The 27,479-nt window shown below is 40.5% G+C and overlaps 1 protein-coding gene across 1 annotated transcript in view; it reads right to left on the bottom strand.

Annotated features, from left to right (window-relative positions):
* The window catches only part of EYS (eyes shut homolog), a 1,981,143-nt gene that overhangs the window by 93,882 nt on the left and 1,859,782 nt on the right, over positions 1-27,479 (bottom strand). The window contains 1 exon segment of the mRNA XM_012556965.2: positions 20,220-20,402. Within this exon segment, the coding sequence (XP_012412419.2) occupies positions 20,220-20,402 (183 nt within the window).

Here is a 27,479-nt window from a genome sequence, read left to right on the forward strand (position 1 = left end):
AATGAGGCACAGCAGTCCAGGGACAAGGACTAGAAGGCAGGAGGGGACAGGAAAGCTGGTGATAGGGAGCCCAAGGGTGAGAAGGGACAGTGTTGACATGTCATGGGATTGTTAACCATTGTCATAGGGCAATATGTGTACTAACTGTTTAATGAGAAACTATTTGTTCTGCAAACCTTCATCTAAGGTACAAAAAAATAAAAGAATTATCTATGTGAGATCAAATTGACAACAGCAACTCAAAAGGTTTGATGGGAAGCCTAAGGGACAGTGAGTTGAAGATAATGGCGATGGAATAATTTGGAAAAGGATAGTGAGAATAGCAGCACGACTGGAAGAATGTAATCCATGTCACTGAATTGTACATGCAGAAACTTTCAAAATGGTGTAACTTTGACTATGTATATTTTCACCAAAAAAAAGTTCCTCAAGTTGAGAAGGAAGAGGGTTGACACATCGTGGGATTGTTAACCAATGTCATAAAACAATATGTGTACTGTTTAATGAAAAACTATTTGTTCTGTAAACCTTCATCTAAAGTACAATAAAAAAATTAAAAAAAAAAAAAAAAAGAAGACATATGGGACCACACGCTGAGGGAATCTAGGAGTCTAGCCAGCTTCTTTTTACTGTCTGATTCTGAGTTTTACACCAGTATGGGTAAATAATAAAGACGTTCAGCCTCTTGACGGCATTCAGGTATGTGTGGGACTGGGTACTATTATTCATACCTCAGAAACTGGCTGAGCATGAAGAATTTATTTCTTTGAAACCAAGAGGGTTCTCGTCAACCCAGGAGAATGTTTAATACCTACAAACTCTGAATGAGATTAAAATGTCATTTCTTGTCCGAATGAAGTTCAGTATCACTTTACAATAAGTAGAACTTCATAATGGAGTAAAACTGCTCTGGTAGTTAACGAGATTCAAAAGACAGTCTAGTATCGGCTTTGAAGTTCTCTCTATGACTGAGGAGAATACAAAGGATGATTAATTCCGTGACTGCTCGGGGTATGTTATCATTGTTCTATTGCAAAAGCTCTTGACTATGTACCCCATAACTAGTCAAAGGTAGACCGTGTCTGTGTTCCCTGTTCTCACCATTCTCTCCATATTCTCTCTCTCCCTCCATTAGAGAACAACCATCCATGCAGTTCAGTGAGTTGGGGGACCAGGAGCACTTGGGATACAGCCCATTTGGCCCATGGGAGAAGGGCTGGTAGTTGGGAAAAGACCCAGCATCAGCTACCAGGGAAAGATCCTGGCAGTGGGTTAAATGGCATTAGGAACGTTTGGGGTGATCAACAGGAGTAGGTCCTGACAAGTCAGCAGAACACAGATAAGGCAGAGATTCTAGACCCTGGAGGAGGTGAATGGTCTGTTCACAGGGAGCAGGGACACAGATACATTGTTCAGTTTATGAAAGGTACGTTTGTGGGTGGGGTAAAAGAAGACCTCAATACCGAGGCTTGCAGACTGGGAGCTGAGACGAGAAGTTCTGCTTGGAGGAGTAATATAGGGACCCCATAGAAGTAGGAGGTTTAATCACGGGAGAAAAAGCAGACATGAGTCTTTGAACATGAACAAAATTTTTTATGAGCATGCACAGTTTCTGCCCTCCTCTGCTTCTAAGGGTGATGCCTTGTCTGCTCCCTTGGCTTTTATTGTTAGGCTGATCAGGGTAAAGAAGAGATGAGAAAGAATGACAGGAATGGGGGTTTCCAGATAGTGTAGGGAGATGGACACTGGAAAAACCAAAGAGAGAATTATTATTTAGAAATACTTGAACTCTGCCTCTGCTTTTCTAATGGGTCTGCCATGGGGCCTGAGCTGGATTATTTTAGGATGCTCACTAGTTGAGTCTAATATGCAGCCAGGATTGAAAGCCACTGTGTTAAGTGCCTCACCAATGAACAAGTCTGTTGGGAACTGTCTTAGGCTGGGTTCTCTAGAGAAGCAAAACCAGTAAAGTGTGTAAATATATCTAGAGAAAGAGATTTATATCAAGGAAATGGCTCATGCAGTTGTGGAAGCTGGAATGTCCCAAGTCTGTAGGTCGGGATAGAGGCTTCTCCTGATTCACGTAGCCGCAGGGGCTGGTGAACTCAAGATCGGCTGGAGAGCAGGGCTATTGCTCACAGGCTGTGAAGATCGACGAATCCCAAGATTGGCAGGCAAGACCACAGGTAAGCTGCTAGCTCAAGTCCCAAGAACTGAAAGTCAGATGAACAGGACCCAGTTGCAGGATCCAGAACAAGTAAAAGCCCCGAAGCCCTGCCTGAACATCTGCTCACACTCGATGCAGGCCACACATCCAAGGACCCTTCAACTGATTGGCTACTCACAACAGATCCCATCATGTGGGTGATCATGCATCAAACCTCAAAAGGGAAGTGATCACAACATTATATGACTACCAAAATCTGAGAATCATGGCCCAGCTAAGTTGACACACAATTTTAACCATCACAGGAAATTATAGCAGGCCTCTTCTTCTCCCCTTTCTCTTCTCTCTGGTTTCTTCCCACTTGCAATGCTGCAGCAGGTTAGCAGGACTGTGTATTTAAAATGGAAAGATCAGGAGAAAACATAGCTCCAAGATGGCAATTAGAAAGGCAGAGGGGCAAAAACTATCAGTAGAGATGTCCAGGCAGCTGTTGGGGTATAAGGAGAGAGGGCTGGGCAATGACAATTGTAAGAGATTTTTCTGCAGATTGTGAATGGGGATCTTTTTGAAAAATTTTTTTGGGGATCTGAATTGTCTTTTAACTTGTCTAGGGTGTTGGAATGGAGACAGTGTGCTGCCAGCTGAACTGGAAGGAAGCTGGAGGGCAGATTTATTTGGGCCATCCTCTCCTTTCTCTCTTGTTGCTTTTCCTCTTTCTTCCTCCACTTATTGAAAGCCTATTTCATGCCAGGTGAAACATTATCTGCAAGGCTCCCACAGCCTGGAGGCTTGTCTAGGGTGTGATGGGGAGAAGAGATAGGGAGAAGGGTTAGGAAGTTCAAAAGGAAGTGACTTTCGAGTTGAATTCTGAGCTAACCCATGGAATGACAAGCAGGAGTTACAAGGTAGATGATAAAAGGACAGGTGAACTAGAGGGGTGTTCAAAGCAGAGGGAATAACATTGCAGGAATCCAGAGGGGACAGAGAATATTGTATTTTAAGGAACTGCTGAGCGCTGGACCTGGCTATCAGTGAATGTCTGTGGCAGGAAAGGAAACTGAAAAGGCAGCAAGGGCCATATCTTGAAGGGCCTAATAAACAACGATGAGTAATTTGAGTATTTCACCGAAAACTCTCAGGAGCCAAGCAAGGATTTTGAATGAGAGAATTATATTAGATGTGGATTTTAGAAGAATCTTTTTCATAGTAACATTGAAGATAGAACACAGAGGGAGGTAAAAATTCTCATTGGAAGGTCAGTCAAGTACCTCAGAAGACAAAAGATGAGGGTCTAAATAAATGAAGGCAGTGACAGAGGGGACAAAGAGGAGAAATTTGAGTGTGATTTGGAAGGAAGATGTGAAAGGACGGATCAATTTAGAGTGAGGAGTTGAAGAAGAGGGAGGAGTTGAAGGTTTGGAGGAATCGGGAGCCAGTTAGAATAGCAGGTCATTTGTGGAGATAGGAGTCTAGAAAGGGAGTACACAAAGGAAAGAGGCTCACTTCACTCTATAGGTGCCTCTGCAGATACATCCCAGAGCATGGGAGTGGGGATGCACCAAAAGCTGAAGATCAGGAGGGACAGGGAGCCAAGCAGACCATCAAGCAGATAATAACATCCTGTTTCCACCCTATGAATCTGTTTTAGTTATCTAGTGCTCCTGTAACAGAAATACCACAAGTGGAGGGCTTTAACAAAGAGAAATTTATTCTCTCACAGTCTAGTAGGCTAGAAGTCTAAATTCAGGGCACCAGTTCCAGGGGAAGGCTTTCTCTCTATCAGCTCTGGGGGAAGGTCCTGGTCATCAATCTTCCCCTGATCTAGGAGCTTCTTAGCATAGGAACCCTGGGTCCAAAAGACACGCTCTGCTCCCCGCACTGCTTTCTTGGTGGTATGAGTTCCCCCTGTCTCTCTGCTCACTTCTCTCTTTTATATCTCAAAAGAGATTGGCTTAAGACACGACCTAATCTTATAGATTGAGTCCTGCCTCATTAACATAACTGCTTCTAATCCTGCCTCATTAACATCATAGAGGTAGGATCAACACATAGGAAAATCACATCAGATGACAAAATGGTGGACAATCACACAATACTGGGAATCACGGCCTAGTCAAGTTGACACATGTTTTTTGGGGACACAATTCAATCCATGACAGGATCCATGAGGGTTGCTTTTCTTCCTTCTGCTATCCTGTCCACACTGGCCCTTCCCTCAGCATCAACCCTGATGCTGGGTAATGGAGTAGATAAGAGAGAAAAGCAGCTGACTACCAGGGCTGGTTCCTGGAAGATGAGCAGTAATTTAAGGACCTGGGGTATACTCTGAGGGGGGAGGGCGTTTCCAAACCTCGCAGTTGAACACAATCTCTCAAAGAGCTTATGAAAAACACAGATTCTAGAACCTACCTTCTTCCTGAATAAAAATCTTCTCAGCTAAATTCTGGAAATTTTTTTTTTTTTTTAAAGTCTTCATAGATGTCTCTATGAAGGCTGGCTGATAATAGTAAACCCCTTACTGTAGCAGGGCTAAGGCATGCAACCTGTGCAGTCACACCGGGCTTTATGTTCAGAAAACTCCATGCTTGGTTTAATGCTTTGCTGTTGCTCTCTTGAAATTCTTAATACTTTTATCGTTGAACTTGCATTTTGAAAGTGAAGTTTATGAGACAACGAAGCATAAGCATGAGCAGAGGAGAGACACACACAATACGCATGTTCACCGTTTCTTGCTGCCCCATTCGTGTGTAGTGTTAGTGATGTCCCATGAGAACAGAATTCTTGTAGACCCACAACGCTGGGAGTTCAGTGAGATTCAAAGCGAGCACCAGCATATTATGTCTACCAACTGAGTCAGTAGGGACACTGACATCCCGAGAGCCATGCTTTTCATATGAACCAGAACTTGCTTCAAAGGCAAAAAGAATGCAGCGGCGTTCTAAGAAACATGAACGACCGAGGAACTCTATGATATCCTTTCTTAATCCTGCTACTTCCCTGTATTATTCAGCTCCTTACACTGAAAACGATGACATAGGAGGAAGGGGAAAGATAGTTTCTTTTTCTTTCAATCCACCCTTACCCATCAGTATGGACGAAGGTAGAGAGTGTTGATGGAATATGAGTTAGTTTTGAGCAAAGTTTCCACTATTCTGGTAAGAATGAAATACAAATTCATGTACAAATTATGAAATATGAACTCTTTAATTTTGGTGATTCTGCATGAGTTAAATGCTCTTATATTTAGATTTTAAAGTGGCAATACACAATATAAAAGTAAATGCTAATATTACTGATAATAATTTAATATTTTAATTTTTCTTTGCTTAAAACAATGTACATAACAAATAAACATCATGAAAAGTTGAAAGAGAAACCACTGAAGATAAGAAAGTGCTTTATATTTTAGTTACAATTAATGGCACTTTTTTCTGGCTTTTTGAACAGGGACTCCACATTTTCGATTTGTACAGGACCCCACAATTTATGTAGCTGGCCGTGAGTGGGAGCCTTTGGTGCCCTCATAAAGAAAATTGGGAAAGAAGAGCAAAATAAAAACAAGACTAACCTAAGTATCTGAGGCTGCTGGGAGCCTTTGGATGACCCCGTGAAAACTGTTGAGTCAGGAGATCTGCCTCAGGGTTTGTGGGGTGAGCTGATGCACACATGGACCTCAAACCACTTATTCCTCAGATAGTAGCATTCAGTAGGGAGATTGGGTTATAAAGACAGCCTGGTGAAGCACAAGGAAATGGGCTTTAAGATTTGGCGCTGCTCTGCCATTTATTAAGCTGTGTGACCTTGGGCAAATTACTTGATATTGCTGTGCCTCTGTTGACTCATCTGTAAATAGAGAGTAATAATATCTCTTAAGATTTTTCTTAGGATTAAGTGAAATGTGGAGTAGAACTGTGCTCCACAGGGTCTTCAATGGCTGACTTTTGCAAAGTAGATTGCCAGGCCCTTCTTCTGAGGCACTTGTGGGTAGAATCGAACCTCCAACCTTTTGGTTAGCAGCCCAGCACTTCAACCGTTTGCATCACTCAGGGACTGGTCTAGCACATTCCAACCAAAACTCATTGCCATTGAGTTGACTTTGACTCATAGTGACCCTATAGGACAGAGTAGAACTGCCCCACAGGGTTTCCAAGGAGCAGCTGGTGGATTCGAACTGCTGACTTCTTGGTTAGCAGTCATAGCTTGCCATAGTTCTTAACCACTGTGCCACCGGGTCCCTTCTACAATAAAACCCAAACCAAACCCGTTGTCACAGAGTAGATTCTGACTCATAGCGACCCTATGTAGTAGGTACTAAATAAATAAATGCATGTTTCATTCTTTTTCTCCTTGACTATGGCCTAACTTTAACTTGTATATCCCATTTTCTTCCACTGCTTCATTAACTTGAAGCCTGGAAAGCAGGTATTCCTGTCCCTATGCTGGAGCACACATCTTCTCCCCATTTAATTTTTGGGGTCAGGGACAGAAGCAGGGATTTTGTTTTTTCTTAAAGCTATAGCACTGATTGCTTCAGTGCATAACACTGATTCGACTAAAAAAATTCACAGGAACTGCCAGGGAGGTAAAATGAAGTGACTAGAAGGCATAGTTTGTCAGCATCCATTTATATGTCTTGTGTCACTTTTCTATTATTTCTTGTATTGGGAATTTCTTGGCTTAACAAGACATATTAATGTAAGCAATGGCATATTTTAAACAATTTCCAATGCTATAGAATGATTTCACTCTCAAATAAAGTCTATAAGAAAATTATTTCATGAGTAGCTTTGGGAAATACACAGACAATTTGTATTTTTACATTTTTTTCAGCTCACAAAGCAATAGGTGGTATTTGGCATTAATACTGATACATAGAATCGTGTAGTAGTTGACACAGTGAGCGTTTTTTTTTTTTTTTTTTATGAAAAGAATTGGACCTAAGTGCATTTGGCATAAGCATACAAAGCCACAGAGAATCTTAATGAAATCAGACTTAGGAAGGAGATTTACAGACAAGGCAAGGGATACTTGTTGGATATCACTCAGGAGCTGGTGCTAAGAAGGAAGGATTTAGAGAGATTATGTTGTGCAAGTGGTAAAAGGGAGAGGAAGGAAACAATAGGAGATGACTTTAGGTGAACAGGAGTGAAGAAAGACAAGATGCAGGAAGTCAATAAAACTCCTCTTAGAACATAAAGAGGAAGACCCCAAAACTTGGTCTCTCTTTGGTTAGGAGGAAAACGCATAAACTCAATTCAACGAATATTGCTAAGCAAAAAGCTTTGAAGTGGGCATGTTGTGTGGGTCCATGGTTCATATGGCGACAATAACTTTTAATATTGGTTAGCAGAAGTGTCGTGGGGGAAGAAAACGAGATGCTGGGGTCAGAACAGCATCTGGTCTCCTAATGGACAGAGAACAATGACTCAACAATGAAAGCAAGGACTTCGTCTCTGTGAAGTAACGGATGGTAACAATGATAAAAAAAACCAAAACAAGTTGAAGGAGCCTGCCATGTGTATTTTGGAAGAAAAGAATAAAGGAAGTTGAGACAAACAGTTGACCCGGATGGTTCTTAGCAGTGTTTGATACAGTGGTAATGGTAATATATTCTAAATATATAAAATCTTGGGAGGAAAACAAAATAAAATGTTTGTGTCACAAGCACATGATTATAGTAAAGTTTATGGTATTTTGTTCCTTAGATTAGAAGTATTTACAGTTTTTTTTTTTAAATTGTTATTGCTGTTTGCTTGTGGTTTGTTTTACTATTTATATCATCAGTTGTTCTCCAACCTGGCTGGATCTTGTTGGCATAACCTCTGATTTAATTGGCAAGTGTGAACAAGAAGGGAAAATCTATTATATACGAGGGAGAAAAAGTATCAAAGTGTTCAGATACTAAGCCCAGGGGAAACTGTGCAGGTCAGCTTGACCTGAGGAAAAAGAGAGAGGACAAAATAAGGGGAGGAAATAGGCAGAAGTGTACAGCAAAAGTGACCCCTGTTATGGTAGTCATAATGGAATTGTTATGAGAAAAAGAAAAAGCGCATGAAGTAACAGTAATTCAAGATGATCTAATTAGCTCCACTTTGAAGGGAGACCTGGGCAGGAGTAGCTAATGGTTTGAGCCATGGGTTCATTAATGAAGTCCTCATGAGGAAGAATAAAACTCATGTATAAAAGAGCTAACTCAAGCCTGCACATATGAGAGAATTTCAGGCATTCCTGTCCTGTTCTTTCTGATTCCGGACAATCATTGTACATTGTATGTGTGATGTAAACCACAAAACTGCATATGCATGTGGTTTCACTTGGTCTGCTTGGAAGGATACTCCAGAAATCAGAACCACTGGCCTGGGGAGAGGCAGATGGTCACTCTTGAATGTCCTGTGGGAGGGTTTATAATGGTTTGGAAGGCTGTTCCTTAGATTGTTTTGTCGGGGAACATGGGGAATATAAAGCATTTATATGGACAGTGCTGTGAAATGCATGTATATTTCAGCATCCTGCAGTTAATCCTGAGGTTGATACTGTGACTTTTAATATCATTAAAAAAAAAACTGGCTGTCTAGTTGATTCTGACTCATAATGACCCTATAAGACAGAGTAGAACTGCCCCATAGAATTTTCAAGTCTGTAATCTTTACAGAAGCAGACTGCCACATTGTTCGAACTGCTAGTGAGTGCGAACCACCAGGGTTTCAGTTAGCAGCCTAGCTTTACCAACGTGATAGTTCTGATTCAGCTGATCCAATAACTTTTTTAATTCCAGTAGAAAGAAATTACAATTTCTAAATTAATTCATTTAGAAGGAAGATTGAATAGTAAAGAGTGGACAAGATATTCTTTCTTTAAACTGTTCTTCCAATGTGATAAAGTATTATCATGCACGAAATCACCTTTCTGGAAATAATGGACTTAAACTAAGTCCAAGGTACTACAACGACTTAAGTACAGGTAGTCCCCGATTTACAAGGTGTTTGAGTTACAATGGACCACACTTATGACTGTCTAGTTTTTGTTTGGTACGTCTTATCATTAATAAGATGGAAGCAGCAATCAAGAAATCAAATGATGCATTGCATTGGGTGAATCTGCTGCAGAAGATCTCTTTAAACTGTTAAAAAACAAAGATGTCACTTTAAGAACTAAGGCGTGCTTAACCGAAGCCATGGTATTTTCAATCACCTTATATGTATTCCAAAGCTGGACAACGAATAAGGAAGATTGAAAAAAATTGATGCTTTTGAATCATGGTGTTGGTGAAGAGTATTGAAAATACCATCACTGCCAGAAGAATGAACACATCTGTCTTGGAAGAAGTACACCCAGAAAGCTTCTTAGAAGCAAGGATGGTGAGACTTCGTCTCACATATTTTGGACATGTTATCAGGAGGGACCAGTCCCTGGAGAAGGACATCATACTTGGTAAAGTAGGGGATCAGTGAAAAAAAGAAGACCCTCAAGGAGATGGATGGACACAGTGGCTGCAACAATAACGACTGTGAGGATGGGGTAGCACTGGCCAGTGCTTCATTCTGTTGTACATAGGGTTGCTGAGTCAGAACTGGCTCAACAGCACCTAGCAACAACAGCAATCATTAGTAATATGTACTAGAAAAAACATTGCAGCATATAATTTGCTGGTGTTATCATTCTCAGATATTCACTCGCAGATGTTCAATGTTATGATTTACTGTTCAAAACACTGCCGTATAGCAAGCTATTAAAACTATTTTAAAAAAAAAAAGGAGATATTTGACTTATGTCAGAACTGACTTAGGATGCAATCCTTGGAACGGAACCCTGTCATTAGTCAAGGACTAACTGTATTTAATCATAGCCTCTTTGCTGATTTAACTTCTGGCTGCTCACTTCCATTTATCTATCTCTTCTGAAAAAATGGTAGTGGTAATACTAACACCTCATAGGGTTGTCTTTAGTGAAAACTTAGTGTTTTAAAAGATCTTTCCAAATGGATTCAGAAATTCTAATTGGCAGGTAGATTTTGCCTCTCCCTTCTCCTTTTCCCACTGTGGGTGAAGGAGCAAGACGTGAGAGAAATCCCGGAGATGATACTGGGCTCTTCTACTGAACCTTGCTTAGTGAATGGCTCCTGGTGATGGGAGTTCTCTTCTGACAGAACTATTCCTTCTATGCACTTTGTGGGCATATTTAATTATAGTTTCAGGGCTTGTAAAACTTTTAGATTTTTGACTGAGGGGAACTGCCTTTTTTTTTTCAAATGTTCTTGACATTACAGCACAATGATGCTGACCAAGGTGAACTTAATTGAACTTTAGCTGTCTGTTCCAATGGCTGTAAGAAGTATGTCAGGTTTTAGATAGAAAGCTAAATTAGATATGAATAAAGAGTTAGATAATAGGTATGGAGAATTTGGAAGAACACCAAAGACACAAGGGAAATATTAGCCCAAGAGACAAAAGGGCCACATAAACCAGAGACTCCATCAGCCTGAGACCAGAAAAACTATATGGTGCCTGGCTACCACCAATGACTGCCCTGACAGGGAACACAGCAGACAGTCATTGATGGAGTGGGAGAAAAGTACGGAGCAGAACTCAAACTCTAGTAAAAAGACTTAATGGTCCGAGACCGTAGGAACCCTCAAAGCCATGGCCCCTGGATGCTCTGTTAACCCAGAACTAAAACCATTCCTGAAGCCCACTCCTCAGACAAAGATTAGACTGCACTATAAAACATAAAATAATACTTGAGAAGAGTGTGCTTCTTAGTTCAATCAGACACACGGGAACAAATGGGCAGCTCCAGTCTGGAGGCAGGATGAGAAGGTAAGAAGGAACAGAAACTAGTTGAATGGACGCAAGAAACCTGGGGTGGAAAGGGAGAGTGTACTGTCACATTACAGGGATTGCAACAAATGTCACATAACAAATATGTGTATAAATTTTTGTATGAGAAATTGAGCTGTAAACTTTCACCTAAAGCATAATAAATTAAAAAAAAAAGAAGCAAAAAAACATGGAAAATTTTAGAAAAATAATGGAATAAGTTTCTGGAATTAGAGTCAAAGCTAAGTGACACAAAGGAAAAATATATATAGGTGGATAAGGGAGAAACAATGCCCAAAAGAATTGAAGTTCCAGCCACCAGAACAACATGTATTGAGTGGTATAAGACTCTAGATACGTGAGCCATTTTTATCCCATATTCAGTGTGATAGCACCTACTTTAGGGAGTATTAAACTAAAATTAAAGTGACTGGAGATTTTGAATAAACTCTTAAGAAGCATATAGTCTCTGTTTATCTTAAGATCTATATAGTTTCTGATTACAGTGGCAAAATTTTAGTTTTTTGTTCTGTTGATATGATCATTAAACTATGGATTTTCCAGAATTTTGGAGGCATCAAAACCATGCACATCCATCAACCTTATGTTTCTTCATTTGCCATTAGGCATGGTGGTGACCATATAGGGTCTGTTGTTGTTAGGTGCCGTTGAGTCGGTTCTGACTCATAGCGACCCTATGCACAACAGAATGAAACCCTTCCTGGTCCTGTGCCATCCTCACAATCATTGTCATGCTTGAGCCCATTGGTACAGCCACTATGTCAATCCATCTCATTGAAAGTCTTCATCTTTTTCAATGACTCTCTACTTTACCAAGCGTGATATCCTTCTCCAGGGACTGATCCCTCCCGATAACATGTCCAAAGTATGTGGACATGTTATAGGGTCTACATCACAGTATTAAATTATTACAAGGTGGGCAACTTAAATTGGCTACTGTTTGTAGCCAACTCAATATGGCACCTTGACTTCCAGCTGTGTTAGTGAATAGACAATGCGGCGAGGGCAGTAGGAACAACAAATGCAAAGCTGAGCTCCAGGTACCTGAGAATAGCACAGAAATGCATTTCCGGAGGCTACTTATGGCTCATATTTTGAGACTAGAAAAAGTTGCAAACCTAGATCTCAGTTGCTAGACCATTCTTTCTGAGGATGATGACAGAAGAGACCATGAAAATATGGGATGTAAGAACCAGTACAGGAGCCCTGGTGGCGCAGTTTGAACCCACCAGTTGCTCTGTGGGAAAAAGACCTGGTGATCTGCTTCCATAAAGGTTACAGCCAAGAAAACCTTATGTGGCAGTTCTACTCTGTCACTTGGGGTTGCTAGGAGTCGGAATCAACTTGACCATCACCCAAGAACAACAACAAGCACTAGTAACTACATTGCATCTTGAATTTCCACAAGATGGAACTACATGGGCTTACTGGAAGTGTAGATCAAACAGCGAAGGTGTGGGCTTGTGGGTGATTGATTTGCACATGATCCTTCCTCTTCTTTTGTTCTCCTATGAGGCCAAGGTTACACCCACTGAACTAGGCTTGAAGAACATTCCTCCTTAATCTAAATTAGAAAAGGGGTGAGGGATTTGCATGGATGTACATATCCTTGTCATTCTCACCCTGCATGAACACTGGTCAAATGCAGCAATTCTCATGTATTTCTCAGTCAGTAAAATGAATTAGTTAGTGTGGTTTTTTCACTCTCTTAAAAACTCAAATTATTTAATAATTTAGATAACTTTGTCACTAGAGTCCAGGATATTTAATTCTGTGAAAATGAAGATGTGATAGTTTGAACTTGTCAGGAAGAAATCCTATGATTTCTAGTAGCCCTGATGTGATTACAGAAGAAAATAATAAACATTTTTCTGTTGTAAAAAGACTTGAGGATGGGCATACGCTGTCAGTAGTTTATAGAACGCCTCTCTGCTGCAGAATTGAGAGATACGTTGCGTGAAGGAATTGGCTTTTGTCTGCTCTCTCACTCATCACGCGTCTTCTTTCTGCCTGATCGGTACCAGGGCTCTATAAAGAACGGGCTGAGCTGATTGGTTTTTGTTGCACCCCCCCCTTTATTTTCTTTTTTCTCTGTAGATTACATTCATTTCATTCTTTTCCACAGAAAAACATCAAGCTCTATTTATTCACTCTTATTTCTGTTACAGTTAATAACTAAGAGCTTGAAGTAAGCAAGAAATTCTGTAGCACGAAATCTGGGTCAATCTTTCATTATTACTGCAGCATAGAAGACCTCCATGCTGTTGATTGAGAGAGAGCTATTCATATGAAACGTTTAGGCACATAGATCAAATTTCCTAGAAGTTATTATTAGTTTTTTTTTCTGAAAAATTCTACCATTCTATTATGCCTTTTAAATACAGACTAGAGTTGAGATTTTAAATTGCATTTCAATGTTGTCAAGAGTGATAGATGTTTTTTCCTCTTTATTTATGTCTTCACTTCTGCATTAAAATCTACATCAGTCTATGCCTACACAGTATGATTAGCTAACCAGAATAGCCTCTGTCTACAGAGAGCCTGTAAGTTAGCGCAAAAAAAGAAATCAATAAACATATAATTATTGATTTCTCATGCAGTGCCCAGCAGGTCCCTGATGCAATTTGGGGATACCTAAGAAATTGAAGGCATGGTTCGTCCAAAAAGAATTTACCGTTAATTTTGCTGAAGGACAAGATTAAGGTTATGAACTTGCTGCTATTCAAATACATTTGGCTTATGAAAATGGCAACTGCATATGATTCAAAGTAGTAATTGTGAATGACAAAACACTATACAATTTAGATGTCAAATTATGGGATATAAAGTAGGACTATAGAGGCTTTGTGGAGGTAGAGTGTAAGGTGGCTGGATTAGTCAGAGAATGTTGTATGGATGGGTATTGTTGGGAGTAGTGAAGATGACTGTGGCAGGCATTTCAGACAAAAAAAGCTGTGAAGGTGAGTGTGAACGGGGGTGATGGTCAGATGACTAGCTGGGGATGAGCTGGGACTGGACTGGGAGAGAATGGAACAGGGAAAGCCTGTTGGGCTGCTGTAACACTAATTGTAGGCCTCAAGGTCCCAGCTAGAGCACTGGTAGAAATGGGAGGGAAAGGATGAGAAATATACTCGAGGGAACATATTCCCCCTAGCTGGACGCGATTTGTACTCTCTGAATCCACCTTTTCTATCACTTACATAGTTCCACAGATTTCACTCGTGCATTCAATGATATTTATGTTCCAGACATGTGTTAGATCCTGCGGTAGATGCTGTGTGTACCAGACACGGTTTCCAACCTCTGGTTTAGTATTGCTGATTAGCTTTTAAGTACATACGTTTTGTCTCTTCAAAATGATTGTAAGTTTTAGTGGAATAGGAAGGACCATGGATTTGTGCACTCATTCTTTCAGAAACTGTAGTAAGTGAATATATATGACAGCCATTTTTGATATAAAAATGAAAAGCCACATTTTGGCTCTCAAAAAGATTCAGACAAGCAGTTTTAATAAAATATGATAATTGTTACCAGCCAATTGCAATGAGATTAATCCTTAAATTTTCCTGGAAGTGTTAAAGGCGTCAAAGAAGAATGAGCTTTTGAGCTGAGACTTAAAGGCTAGAGGTGTTTTGGAAGTATGCAAGTGAAGTGTGGGTGGCTCCGGAAGATGGAACAGCTGTGAACAAGCACAAATGTGAAGGGCACAGTGACATGTCACAGGATGTGCATATGTGCTAATATTGCTGCCTGTAGGGTAGAATGGGGAAAAGAGATTGTGCAAACAGGCAGGGGCTGGATTAACGTCCGTGTGTATTATGCAAAGGAGCTTAGGTCATATGTTATGATGAAGCATATCGATTAGGCAAGATATATGTAGACTTGTAGGCTAGAATGATCCCCTGTAGAAAAATTCAGATAGAGAGGAAGAAGGTCGTGACTGGGCAGGAGGATGGGAAAAGAGACTATTGAAATAGTCTGCGACAGGTAAACCAGGAGCAATGAGGGTAGAAAGAAGGAGAAAATATAGAAAGTAATTGGGAGGTAAAAATGGACAGACCTTGGTGTTTGATGGAATGTGAGGGATAAAATGGAGAGAGGACAGAGACCTCATCTGTCTTGTTCATAGCTGTATCTTCAGTACCTGCAAGAATTCTTTATCTAGGTGCCCAGTAAATATTTGTCAAAATGAACAAAAGGGAGAAATCCAAATGACTCCTAGGTTTCTGGCTGAAATAGAATGTTTATGCCAATCACCAACAGAAGGGATAAGGTGGGAAGATTTTCTATTCATCTGTGGACCACTGTGAGACATATAGGTGGTTTCTAGAAGGCCAAACTAGGAGACATGCATTATAATGGTGCACAAAAAGAAGAAGTGCTAATGAAGAAAATGCCAAATATGACTGCAAGGAGCAGAGAGAGGGCTAGGTGAGGTGAAGATCATGTCAAGAGAGACTTTCAAGCTGTGTGTTTGACAGTCAGATGTCCAGAGAATTCAATGAGAATGAAGGCTGGCAAAATCAGTGTCCAGTTTCGGAGGAATCAGGGAAGAGTATCATCAGTATTGGGTAATAAAGGTCCTTTGCGTGGACATATCAGAAATTAGAAATGATTTACATTTGAAGTGACTATATAAACTCTGTAACTTTGTGCATCTCTTACCCTGAGAAACATTAAAGCAACATATGGATGGCGATTTTCATCATAATAACCAATATTCGGTCAGAGATCAATATTAATAAACAATAAGAATAATATCTAAATGTGACGATACCTCTACTAAAAACACTGACTCAGGTCATCATTTCTCTCACATAGAACAGACAGTCGTAAATTGTATAGTTAATATTTCATCATAATAATATGTTTTAAAGGAATGCACATTGAATTAATAAATTTTTGCTACATAAATTGATGAATCATCCTTATTTTATGATGTAAAGGATGATAATCACATATCTTAGTCCATCCTTGTACGTGATCTACTTTAGCTGGTTTGAGTCATTGCTCTCAAACATTAGCTGCATAAAAAGCATCCAAGGCACTTGATAAAATTTTCCTTTTATTCAAACCCAATAAAATTCTTCTTCTTTTAATTCAAACTCGTTAACAGACAGCGCCTTCATGTGATTCTGATACAGGTAAGTAAGAGATGGTCCTGCTTGGAGAAACACTGCCTTGAGGAACGATTGCGTGCAACTTGTATTTTTTTTTAGGTGGTATTCTTGCGCCCTCAAGTGGTACAGTGTGGAACTGTAAGTTTCAAATTTCTTATTTTCACTGATTAGAAAATTGTTGTTAGCTGCCATCGAGTGATTTTGACACATGGCGACCTTCACAATTTACTCACCAGCTATCTAGCCTTCACTTAGCCATGCTATCAACCTACAAGGAGCCCTGGTGGCACAGTGGTTAAGAGCTCGCCGCTAACCAAAAGGTCCGCAGTTGGAATCCACCTTGGAAAGCCTATGGGGTAGATCTGCTCTGTCCTATAGGGTCGCTAGGAGTCGGAATCCACTCGATGGCAATGGGTATCAACCTACAAATGCAAGTGCTGACTTAGTAATTACCCCCTTATATACAAACCAGATAACTAGAGACGGCTAGAAAATGTCACCTGTAAGATTCCACAATTTAGAAATGCTGTGGCTAAAACGAGAAGCCTGGTGGTGCAGAGGTTAAGCTCTCAGCTGCTAGGCGGTTTGAACTCACCAGCCGCTCCCCGGGAGAAAGATGTGGCAGTCTACTTTCGTAAAGATTACAGCCTTGGAAACCTCGCGGGGTAGTTCTTCTCTGTCCTATAGGGCCACTATGAGTCTGAAAGGGTAGCTAAAATACAGCTACACATTTTTTTTTTTTTTTTTTTTGAGGATTTTGAAAGAGTGTTTAGAAGAACAGTACTAAACAGTGATAAAGAGGGAACATTTTCGGGGCAAAAGGGTTTATTCTTTGCTTGGGGTTTCCTGTGAATCGTCTAGAATTTTACAATCTATTTTAAAACACTACAGATTCAAGCACTGCAGAACTCATTCGAATTTATTTGCCAGTCTTTTTTTCTGTTAATGAGAAGTATATAATGGATAAACATACAATGAGGAATGTGTAGAGAAAAGGGTTAAAGCAACTACTGCCTTTGAGGCTATTCTGACTCGTGGAGACCCCATAGAACTACCCCATAGGGTTTCCAAGGCTGTAAATCTTTACGGAAGTAGACTGCCACATCTTTCTCCCAGGCAGCGGCTGGTGGGCTTGAACCACTGACCTTTGCGGGTTAGCAGCTGAGATCTTTAACCGCTGTGCCACCAGGGCCCCCAAGTAAAAGGTTCAAAAAAACCAAACCTGTTGCCATCGAGTCGATTCTGACTCACAGAGCCCCTATAGGACAGAGTAGAACTGCCCCATAGGGTTTCCAAGGAGCAGCTGGTGGATTCCAACTGCCGACCTTTCTGGTTAGCAGCTGAGCTCTTAACCACTGTGCCGCCAGGGCTCACTTTCTTCTCTTTCTCCTTCCTTCCCACCTTCCTTGCCTCCTAACAATCATTCAACAGATCATTATTAAAAGCACCAAGAGAGGTTTTGTGATAACTGGGCCACCATCTCTGTGAGTAAGAAGAGGAGTCCCTGGTAGTGCAAGCAGTTAAGCGCTGCTCCACTACCAGCCAAAAGGTTGGTGGTTCCAATCCAGCCAGTGGCACCTGGGAGGACAGGCCCGGTGATCTGCTTCGGAAAGGTCACAGCCTTGAAAAATCTTTGGAGCCGTTCTACTCTGCATACTTGGCAACAACAATCTACTTAATGGCAACAACAACAGCTAATCAAAGCCTGTAACAAAGGGTCCCGCCCTAAGGGCAGGGTGAGTTAGGAATGTTCAGAGGAGGAGGAGATTGTCTGGAAGGGGGAGATTGTCCAGATACGTGGGAGGAGGGTAGCCATTGGGGAAATCCTAATGGGGGACTTGGCATCTGAACTGGGAACTCCTAAAGATGACCACTCTTTAATAACCTGGGTGCAACTGTGTTGCTGACTTACACATCACACCATTATCTGCTCTTATAGTGGTTCTTTTAGCCATTCATTGAATCCTGATTATATACGATGCACTGTGCTAAGTGTAGGTATATAAAACCCAACGGGGCTGACTTGGTTCCTGCCCTTATAGAGCTCCCAGTCTAGTAAAGGAGACAGACAAGAAAATAACTATGTAAAAAATAGATAAAAATAATCATAGACTGAGGTAAGGGCTATGAAGGAAATAAGAAAGTGAGGTAGAGAATAACTTGGATGGGGTGGGGCAAGTCCTACTTTCATTATAGTGAATGGAGAAAACCTTCCTGAGAAAATGCCAGCTACCATGTTTATTATGAGTCCAGTGCTTTTTTAAGTGCTCTTTATGCATTAATTATGACTATATTAGGGAGTGTACTGTTACGATACTCAGCCTGAGACTCAAATGAAGAAAATGAGGCACATAGACACGAAGTAACTTAACATGTAATTTGTAAGTGGTGGAGACTGGATTCAAGCCCACACTGCCAGGACCCTCTCTTGACACTCTGATGGCTATTTCCCCTCAAGGCAGAGGAAAGAGCAGGCAGGAAGCTCTGAGGCAGGAAAGCGCTTGATGGTGGAGGTGCTGGGAGAAGACCTGCATGAGAGGAGCAGAGAGAGGGTGAGAGTGGCTGCTTGAGGTTAGAAATAGAGGCAGGGGCCTGGTCCGGCAGCCCCTTATAGAACATGGAAAGGAGCTTTTATGGAGGACTTTGGTGGTTCAGGGGTAAAAGTCTTGCCTTCCATGCGGGAGACCTGGCTTCATTTCCCTGCCAGTGCATCTCATATGCAGTCACTAGCTGTTTCTCAGGGGAGGCTTGCGTGTTGCTATGATGCTAAACAGGTTTCAGATGAGCTTCCAGGTTAAAAAAGACCAGGAAGAAAGGACTGGTGATCTACTTCCAAAAATCAGCCAATGGAAACCTTCTGGATCACAATGACCTGATCCCAAAACAATCATGGGGATGGCGCAGGACCAGGCAGCTTTTGCTTTGGTTGTGCCTGGGGTCGCCATGAGTTCGGGAATGACTCAATGGCAGCTAACAACAATAATAATAAAAGCTTTTGGATCTTATTCTAAGGACAATTATCTAAGAACAAGTCTAAGGAGAGTGTCAGGGGGATTTTAAGCAAGTTTCAGACCTGATCTCATATACCTTTTAAGAAGGTAACTCTTGCTGCTGTGTGGAAAACGGATCGCAGGCAAAAGAGGCAGTAAGGAGATAAGAGGGGTCCACAAGATTTTGGCAAAAGAGACGGGGAAGAGCAGAGATATTCCGGAAGATTTTGGAGATGGAATGAATAGTACTTCACATGATAAAGAGTCTCCCATCCTCACAGAGGATGCACCACACTTCACTTGGAGTGTGGGCTCTGCTGAGATGTGTTAGCACAGAAAGTAGGCTCAGTATTAGGAGACAGCCGCTGGGTGAGTTTAAAAGAACATAATATTTACCCTAGAATAACAGACCCCCTAATGATTGAGGAAAAGTTCTTTCTCCAGCATAAAATGTTGATTTTAAAGATGACACAACTGAGCTCAGAGAAGGTAAGTGATTAATTGCTTAACTAGTTAGTTGCAGACTTACGAGTAAAACCTACGTGCTTTTCTTTGATCGCACGCAGGCATAACTGGTTTCTCTTTAAGAGAGATACATTTAACCACAAGCTGATTTCCCACGAGTACTTTGTGGAATATGTTGCTAAACATGCTGAGTACTTTCTTATTTCTTCCTTCTTAATTTGGAATGATCTCTTTGAGGGTAACAACTATTCTCCTTTCATAATACATTGTAATATGATGCTCTCTCTGAGAATTTTCCTTCTTTCCTTATTTAATGGAAATGGAAAGAAACAGAGAAAAGGGCAAGTCAATAAACTCACATCCCATATGATTTGGTCACGTTCTCTGCCCTCATGTTTGCCTGCAGGAGTGTCTGCCCTTGATTCTAAGAGAGAGCCCTGGTGGGAACCAGAGCTTCAGAAAAGGTCAAGGGCCTGCTGAACACTTTGGACTACAAGAGACGTGCTAGAGGCAGAAAGCAGGAGGAGGCTACATCTAGGCAAATGTCTCCCTTGTCCACAGCCAATCAGAGTGTCCCTGAAGAATCTATAAAGTACCCTAAACGTGCTAAGCAGGTCCTAGAGGGTTCAATTAATCTTACCATGGCCTTTCTGTCCCGTGAAAAATATCAAGTTATTTTGCACTGCTGAATGGTTGTTTGCCAGCTGAAACTTCAAGTGGAATTCATAATCGAAGCTAATGTCTGGGATCCGTGAATAAGCCAGGAATGAGGTGTATCCAAAGGCATCCGTGCCACTGAACCTGGGCTGAGTAATATTAATAGCTGTGGAAAAATTCAAACCAAACAGTTAATACAATCCTGTACATGTACTTGTAAAAGGCAGCTATGTTTTAGGTGTATCTGGCCAGATAGTCTGTTTACTATGACTTAATTATATTCACGTGCTCCTCAGCATCGAGCAACTAAAGTGACTCAACGGGGAATTTCAAAACCAGAACAAAGGACGAGCAGAGGGTTTTGAAATCCTGTATATAACCCATTCACTCACATACTTTCTGCATCATGAGGAATTTACCTTAAAAGCACAACCCTATATTTTGAAGATTAATTTTAGAAATAGAAAAGCTTACTGGCAGCCAAAGTATTTGTTCAGGTGCTTCGTAAACATGATTTGGCATCCAGACACTAGATACGACCTAGAGAGGACCTCGAAGCTTGAACAAACTGTGCTTTTCTAAGCCTTCACCTTTCTATGAGCCAAAGCCACAGGTCAGGAGCAGGAAAGTCAAGAAATGGAAAGGAAACTGGTCAGTTTCCATCACCATATTGGGTCAGTTTCCATCACTATAAAAACTATTGCCTAAAATAAATGTTGATCTCTACTCTGTTGAGCAGGGATAATTAAAGCATGAATTTCGGTAGGCCTGAAACTGCAGGAACCAAACCAAACAGTTGCCATCCAGTAAATTCAGAATCACAGCGACCTCATGTGTTACAGAGTAGAACTGCTTCATAGAGTTTTCTTGGCTGTTATCTTTTCAGAAGCATATTGCCAGACCTTTCTTCTACAGTGCCATTGGGTGTGTTCTAACCACCAACTTTTTTTTTTTTTAATTGTACTTTAGGTGAAGGGTTACAGATCAAATTAGTTTCTCATTAAACAATTATTACACATATTGTTTGTGACATTGGTTGCCAATCCCACAAAACATGTCAACACTCCCCCCTTCTTGACATTGCGTTCCCCATTACCAGCTTTCCTGTCCCCTCCTGCCTTTTCGTCCTTGCCCCTTGGCTGGTGTGTCCATTTAGACTCGTTTTGTTTTATGGGCCTGTCTAATCTTTTGGCTGAAGAGTGCAGCTCAGATGTGACTTCAGTATTGAGTTAAAAGGGTGTCCAGGGGCCATACTCTAGGGGTTTCTCCAGTCTCTGTCAGATCAGTAAATCTAGTCTTTTCCTGTGAGTTAGAATTTTGTTCTACATTTTTCTCCAGCTCTGTCCAGGGCCCTCTATTGTGATCTCTGTCAGAGCAGTCGATAGTAGTAGCTGGGCATCATCTAGTCATGCTGGACTCAGTCTGGTGGAAGCTTGGTAGTTGCGGTCCATTAGTCCTTTGGATTAATCTTTCCCTGTGTCTCTGATTTTCTTCATTCTCCCTTGCTCCAGACGGGAGTGGCACCAGTGGAGGATCTTAGATGACTGCTCACAAGCTTTTAAGACCCCAGACACTACTCACCAAAGTAGGATGTAGAACATTTTCTTTATAAACTATGTTATACCAATTGAGCTAGATGTCCCCCAAGACCATGGTCCCCAGCCCTCAGCCTAGTAAGTCGGTTCCTCAGGCAGTTTGGATGTGTCTATGACCTTGCCTTGGTCAAGTTGTGTTGACTTCCCCAGTATTGTGTACTGTCTTACCTTCACCAAAGCTACCACTTATCTATTGTCTAGTTAGTGTTTTTCCCTCCCTACGTGCTACCTCCCCATAAGCATCAAAGATGGTTTCTTTCTGTGTGTAAACCTTTTCGTGAATTTTTCTAATAGTGGTCTCATACAATATTTGTCCTTTTGTGTTTGACTTATTTCACTCTGCATAATGCCTTCCAGATTCATCCATGTGGTGAGATGTTTTGCAGATTCATCATTGCTCTTTATCATTGTGTAGTATTCCATTGTGCGTATGTACCATAGTTTGTTTATCCATTCATCTTTGGCTGTTTCCATCTTTTTGCTATTGTGAATAATGCTACAATGAATATGGGTGTGCATGTCTATTTGTGTGACGGCCCTTATTTCTCTAGGATATATTCCTAGGAGTAGGATTTTTGGATCATATGGTATTTCTATTTTTAGCTTTTTAAAGAAGTACCATATTGTTTTCCAAAATGGTTGTACCATTTTGCATTCCCACCAGCAGTGCATAGGAGTTCCAATCTCTCTGCAGCCTCTCCAACATTTGTTATTTTCTGTTTTTTTGATTAGTACCAGTAATGTTGGGGCAAGATGGCATCTCGTTGTAGTTTTGATTTGCATTTCTCTAATGGCTAGAGATGGCGAGCATTTCCTCATGTGTCTGTTAGCCACCTGAATGTCTTCTTTGGTAAAGTGTCTATTCGCATTCTTTGCCCATTTTTAAATTGGATTATTTGTCTTTTCGTTGTAGAGGTGTTGGATTTTCCTATAGATTTTAGAGATTAGAACTTTGTCAAATTTGTCATAGCCAAATTTTTTTCCCCAGTCTGTAAGTTCTCTTTTTCACTCTTTTGGTGAATTCTTTTGATGAGCGTAAGTGTTTAATTTTTAGATCTCAGTTATATAGCTTATCTTCTGGTATTTGTGTGTTGTTAATTATGGTTTGTATCCTATTTATGCAGTGTATTAGGGCCTCTAGCATTGACTCTATTTTTTTCTTCCATGATCTTTATAGATTTTGGTTTTATGTTTAGGTCTTTGATCCATTTTGAATTAGTTTTTGTGTATGGTGTGAAGTATGGGTTCTGTTTCATCTTTTTATACATCCAGTTTTGCCAGCACCATTTGTTAAAAAGTCTGTCTTCCCCATTTAATGGACTTTGGACCTTTGTCAAAGATCAGGTGACTGTAGGTAGATGGATTTACACCTGGGTTCTGGATTCTGTTCCACTGGTCAACGTGTCTTTGTTGTACCAGTACCAGGATGTTTTGACTACCATAGCTGTAAAGTAGGTTCTGAGGTCAGGTAGTGCGAGTCCTCCTACTTTATTCTTTTTCTTAAATAGTGCTTTACTTAACTAGGGCCTCTTTCCTTTCCATATAAAGTTAATGATTAGTTTTTTCCATCTCGTTAAAGAATGCTGTTGGTATTTGGAGGGTGATTGCATTGTATTTGTAGATTGCTTTGGGTAGGATTGACATTTTCACAGTGTTGAGCCTACCTATCCATGAGCATTAACCACCAACCTTTAGGTTAGCAGCCAATTGAAAACTGCTTGTGCCACCCAGGGACCTTTAGTAGGAACAGGAAATGGTAAAACAGGTTCAGGGACTGAGACAGATAGGGATAACTGTGCTGGCAGAATAAAAGAGCTGTTAAAAGACTACCACCTAGAAGCTGGGTAAACAGGAACCACATCCTGTCAACATAAAATAAGGTTAGAACAACCCATGAATTACTACTTCTTCCTTAGTGTTTTTCTAGTCCCTTTCCCCTTCTTATGGGCTTTGTATCCACAGAAGAACAAAGTGTGACCACTATTTTGGTCCACTGAAGGGGGCAAAGTAATACAGAAGATCAGTGTGCCTGCACCATATCCCATATCCCGTAATAAGTGATGCTGAGAGCTTCCAACGGGACTCCATCTTGAATATCAGCAGGTTCCATCTTGGATTCCAGGTGCGTGCACAACCTAATTAGTATGCACTACCATTCCAAGGAGTACCCACCCCTTAGAAGAAATCCCCTGAATATTCATTGCTCTATTGTCCCCACCAAACCCATATAAGCCCTAGCCTTGCTTCTCCTTGTGATCCAGTCTTTTGGAGAGGCATGAGCCTTGTCTGACTCCTTTTAGTCGTCACAAGTAAAATAAACCTGTTAGAGCTGAATGCAAAAATTTTCTCCTCTGTGTATTCTTACAAGAGAAAGACAAGGACCCACTGAGTCCAGAGGGCCTCCGTGCCCTCAGTGGTAACAGGACCAGTGTGGACAGAAATGGATGGCTGCAACAATGGACTTAAGCATAACAATGATTCTGAAGAACAGCGCAGGACTGGGCAGAGTTTTGTTCTGTTGTACATGGGGTCACTATGAATTGGAACTGACTTGACAGCACCTAACAACAACAACCTTAGCCAGTTACCCTCTTTTTGTCCATGCTCTAATCTTCTTATGCCAAACTCTTCCCCTCTTTTCGTAACTCTGTTTACTTCATAATAGTCCCAGCTGGCTTCTGTTTTCCCAGCTCAAGAGGACCACAGGAAACAGAAAGAGAAATTTTCCTCCACCTTCCCACCTTGTCTCTTGGAATGGCATTCCCAAATAAAAGGATGTTCTTAGGATTTATTTTAATTGGTCCAGGACTACTTGTTAGAAGGAAGAAGTGCTTGTCTTGATTACCATATATTGCTTCCTTCTTCTCAAGAGATGTTGGATCTCCAGGGAAGTTGTAAAACTAGAATTTTTACAAGCTTTAGGAAATATTCTTGCTCTGGTAACTAACGCTTAAAACAAAAAAGCTTTTTATGTCTGGTTATAATTGTTTACACAGCAAATAATTGTACTATCTTGAGAAAAAAAAAATTCTAGTTACCAGAGGCTTTTATTTCTGTGTTTTCTGTTGTTCCATGTGACTGTTCAAGTAGAGTATTTGTGTGGAATAAGCTGAATACTTTGTTTTGATATTTTATTAAAATCTTATCAGCTTGTTCCTGGAGATTTGTGGCCTAGGATAAGTGTAATTTTACTCAAAACTCATCAGAATCTAATGTAGGGATTTTAGACATATAATAACTTATATTTATTTTTTATCTAATGAAAGATTTACGGTCTGTGTTCCAGAGGTAATAAAACTCCCCCATCAGGTCTTTCACTTTCAGTAGTATGGATGATAGCGTGGTCGAGGGAAATGGAATGTACTGGAATTGAAACAGAATAGAAACACTGAGAGTCTTTTCTGCTCTGACAGGGATCACAATAGAGGGTCCCGGACAGAGCTGGAGAAAAATGTAGAACAAATTCTAACTCACGAAAGAGGACCAGACTTACTGATCTGACAGAGACTAGAGAAACCATGAGAATACAGCCCCAGACACCCTTTTAACTCAGCACTGAAGTCACTCCTGAAGTTCACCCTTTGGCCAAAGACTAGACAGGCCCATAAAAGAAAATGGGGCTAAATGGGCACACCAGCCCAGGGGCCAGAATGAGAAGGCAGGAGGGGACAGGAAAGGTGGTAACAGGGAACTCAAGGTAGAGAAGGCGAGAGTGTTGACATGTTGTGGGATTGACAACCAATGTCACAAAACAATGTGTGTAATAATTGTCTAATGAGAAACTAATAAGCTCTGTAAACCTTCATCTAAAGTACAATAAAAAAAACCCAAAAAACACTGAGTTTTTTAATGTCGACATTAAAAGCAGTGAAAGTAGAATTCAATTAAATTTAATACTAACATAGAAAAAATGACTTTCTTTTTAACTTTTCTACCTGTCAATAATTTATAACTGAGTCTACTTAAAAATGAAGTACATTTAGGTAAGATCAACAAATTTGTATTTCATTTATATTTCACTGTCAGATCCTGTGCTGGATGCTGGTGGCACAAAGATAAATAAAGCACAGTCCCTACCCTCAAGGAAGTAGTGTGTGGTCAATACATTTATTCAACTGAACTGGACTGAAAGTTGAGGCTTGGCTGATGACCAGAAATTAACCTGGCAAATGAAGGGGGAATATTTCAGGTAGAAGGAACAGCATGTTCTAAAGTGTGGAGGCCAAAACAACATGTTATACTCAGGGATCTCATTAAGTTTGAAAACTTTAGAAAGGAGTATGAAAAGGGAGAGTGGAAAGAACTGAAATGAGAGAGTCAGAGGTTAGATGATGAAGGGCTTGATATTTTCCCGATAATCCTTCAGTAGTTGGGCAATGATCAAAGTTACCTTTTAGGAATATCACTCTGGTGTCAGTGTGAAGGTCAGATTAGACACAGAGATCTGGAGGACCAACCTTCAGTCAAGAATGAAAAAGAGGACTTTGATGATATCAAGAAATCTTAACAAGGAGTTAAGCTTACTCAGAATTATAAATGTAAGGAAATTTATGGGTAACTCATTGAAAAAGGTAATGGTGTGACATTTATCTAAACAGTTAAATAATTGAAATGTGTTATCAATGCTAGTGTTCAATCTGAATCAAGTATATGATGATATTTTATACTATTAAAAAGAAACTCAAACTATATTGAAGGATGAGAATAACCAGGCACACAGCAGTGGCTCTGTCAGGTGTTAGCATTTCTTAGTCTAGAGCCGTGCTGTCCAAAACCAGAGCTGCTCACCACAAGAGGCCACTGAGCACTTGGGATGTGGCTGGGCCTGATTCAGATGGGCTTAGTATGAAAAAAAGAATATAGACTAGCTCATTCATAATATTTTATATGCATTAACTGTTGGATTAAATAAAATATATTATTAAAAGAAATTTCCTGTTTCTTTTTACTTTTAAAAATGTGTTCACTAGAGAACTTAAAATTACATAGATGGCTCACGCTCTATGTCTATTGGGCACTGCTGCTGAGAGAAGCAAATGTCTTTTGATATAGAATATTTTCCTTTCAAATTTTCATTGCTGTCTTAGTTATCTAGTGCTGCTATAACAGAAATACCACAAGTGGGTGCTTTAACAAACAGAAATTTATTTTCTCACAGTTTAGATGACTAGAAGTCTGAAATCAGGGAACAGGCTCTAAGGGAAGGCTTTCTCTCTGTGTCAGCTCTGGGGGAAGGTGCTTGTCTATTCAGCTTGTTTCCTGGTTCCTTGGAGATCTCCATGGGGCTTGGCATCAATCTTCCCCCATCTCTTGCTTACTTGTTTAATCTCTTTTATATCTCAAAATAGATGGACTAAAGATACACCCTGCACTAATCCTGCCTTATTAACATAACAAAGACAACCCATTCCCAAGTGGGATTATAACCACAAGCTTAGAGGTCAGGCTTTACAACACATATTTTTGGGGGACACAATTCAATCTGTAACAATCACCCATTCATGTTATCTTCTCTAGCTTTCCTTTGAAACCTCTTATGTTGAGGTCACCAGTGACCACCATCTTTGCAATGTCAATTTACTGTGTTCATATTACTCAGCAGCTGGCATGGTTGATCATTCTCTTTCTCTTGAAAAAAATTTTTTTCC

This window comes from Trichechus manatus, unplaced genomic scaffold (assembly GCF_000243295.1).
Source record: "Trichechus manatus latirostris isolate Lorelei unplaced genomic scaffold, TriManLat1.0 scaffold00083, whole genome shotgun sequence".
NCBI lineage: Eukaryota > Metazoa > Chordata > Mammalia > Sirenia > Trichechidae > Trichechus > Trichechus manatus.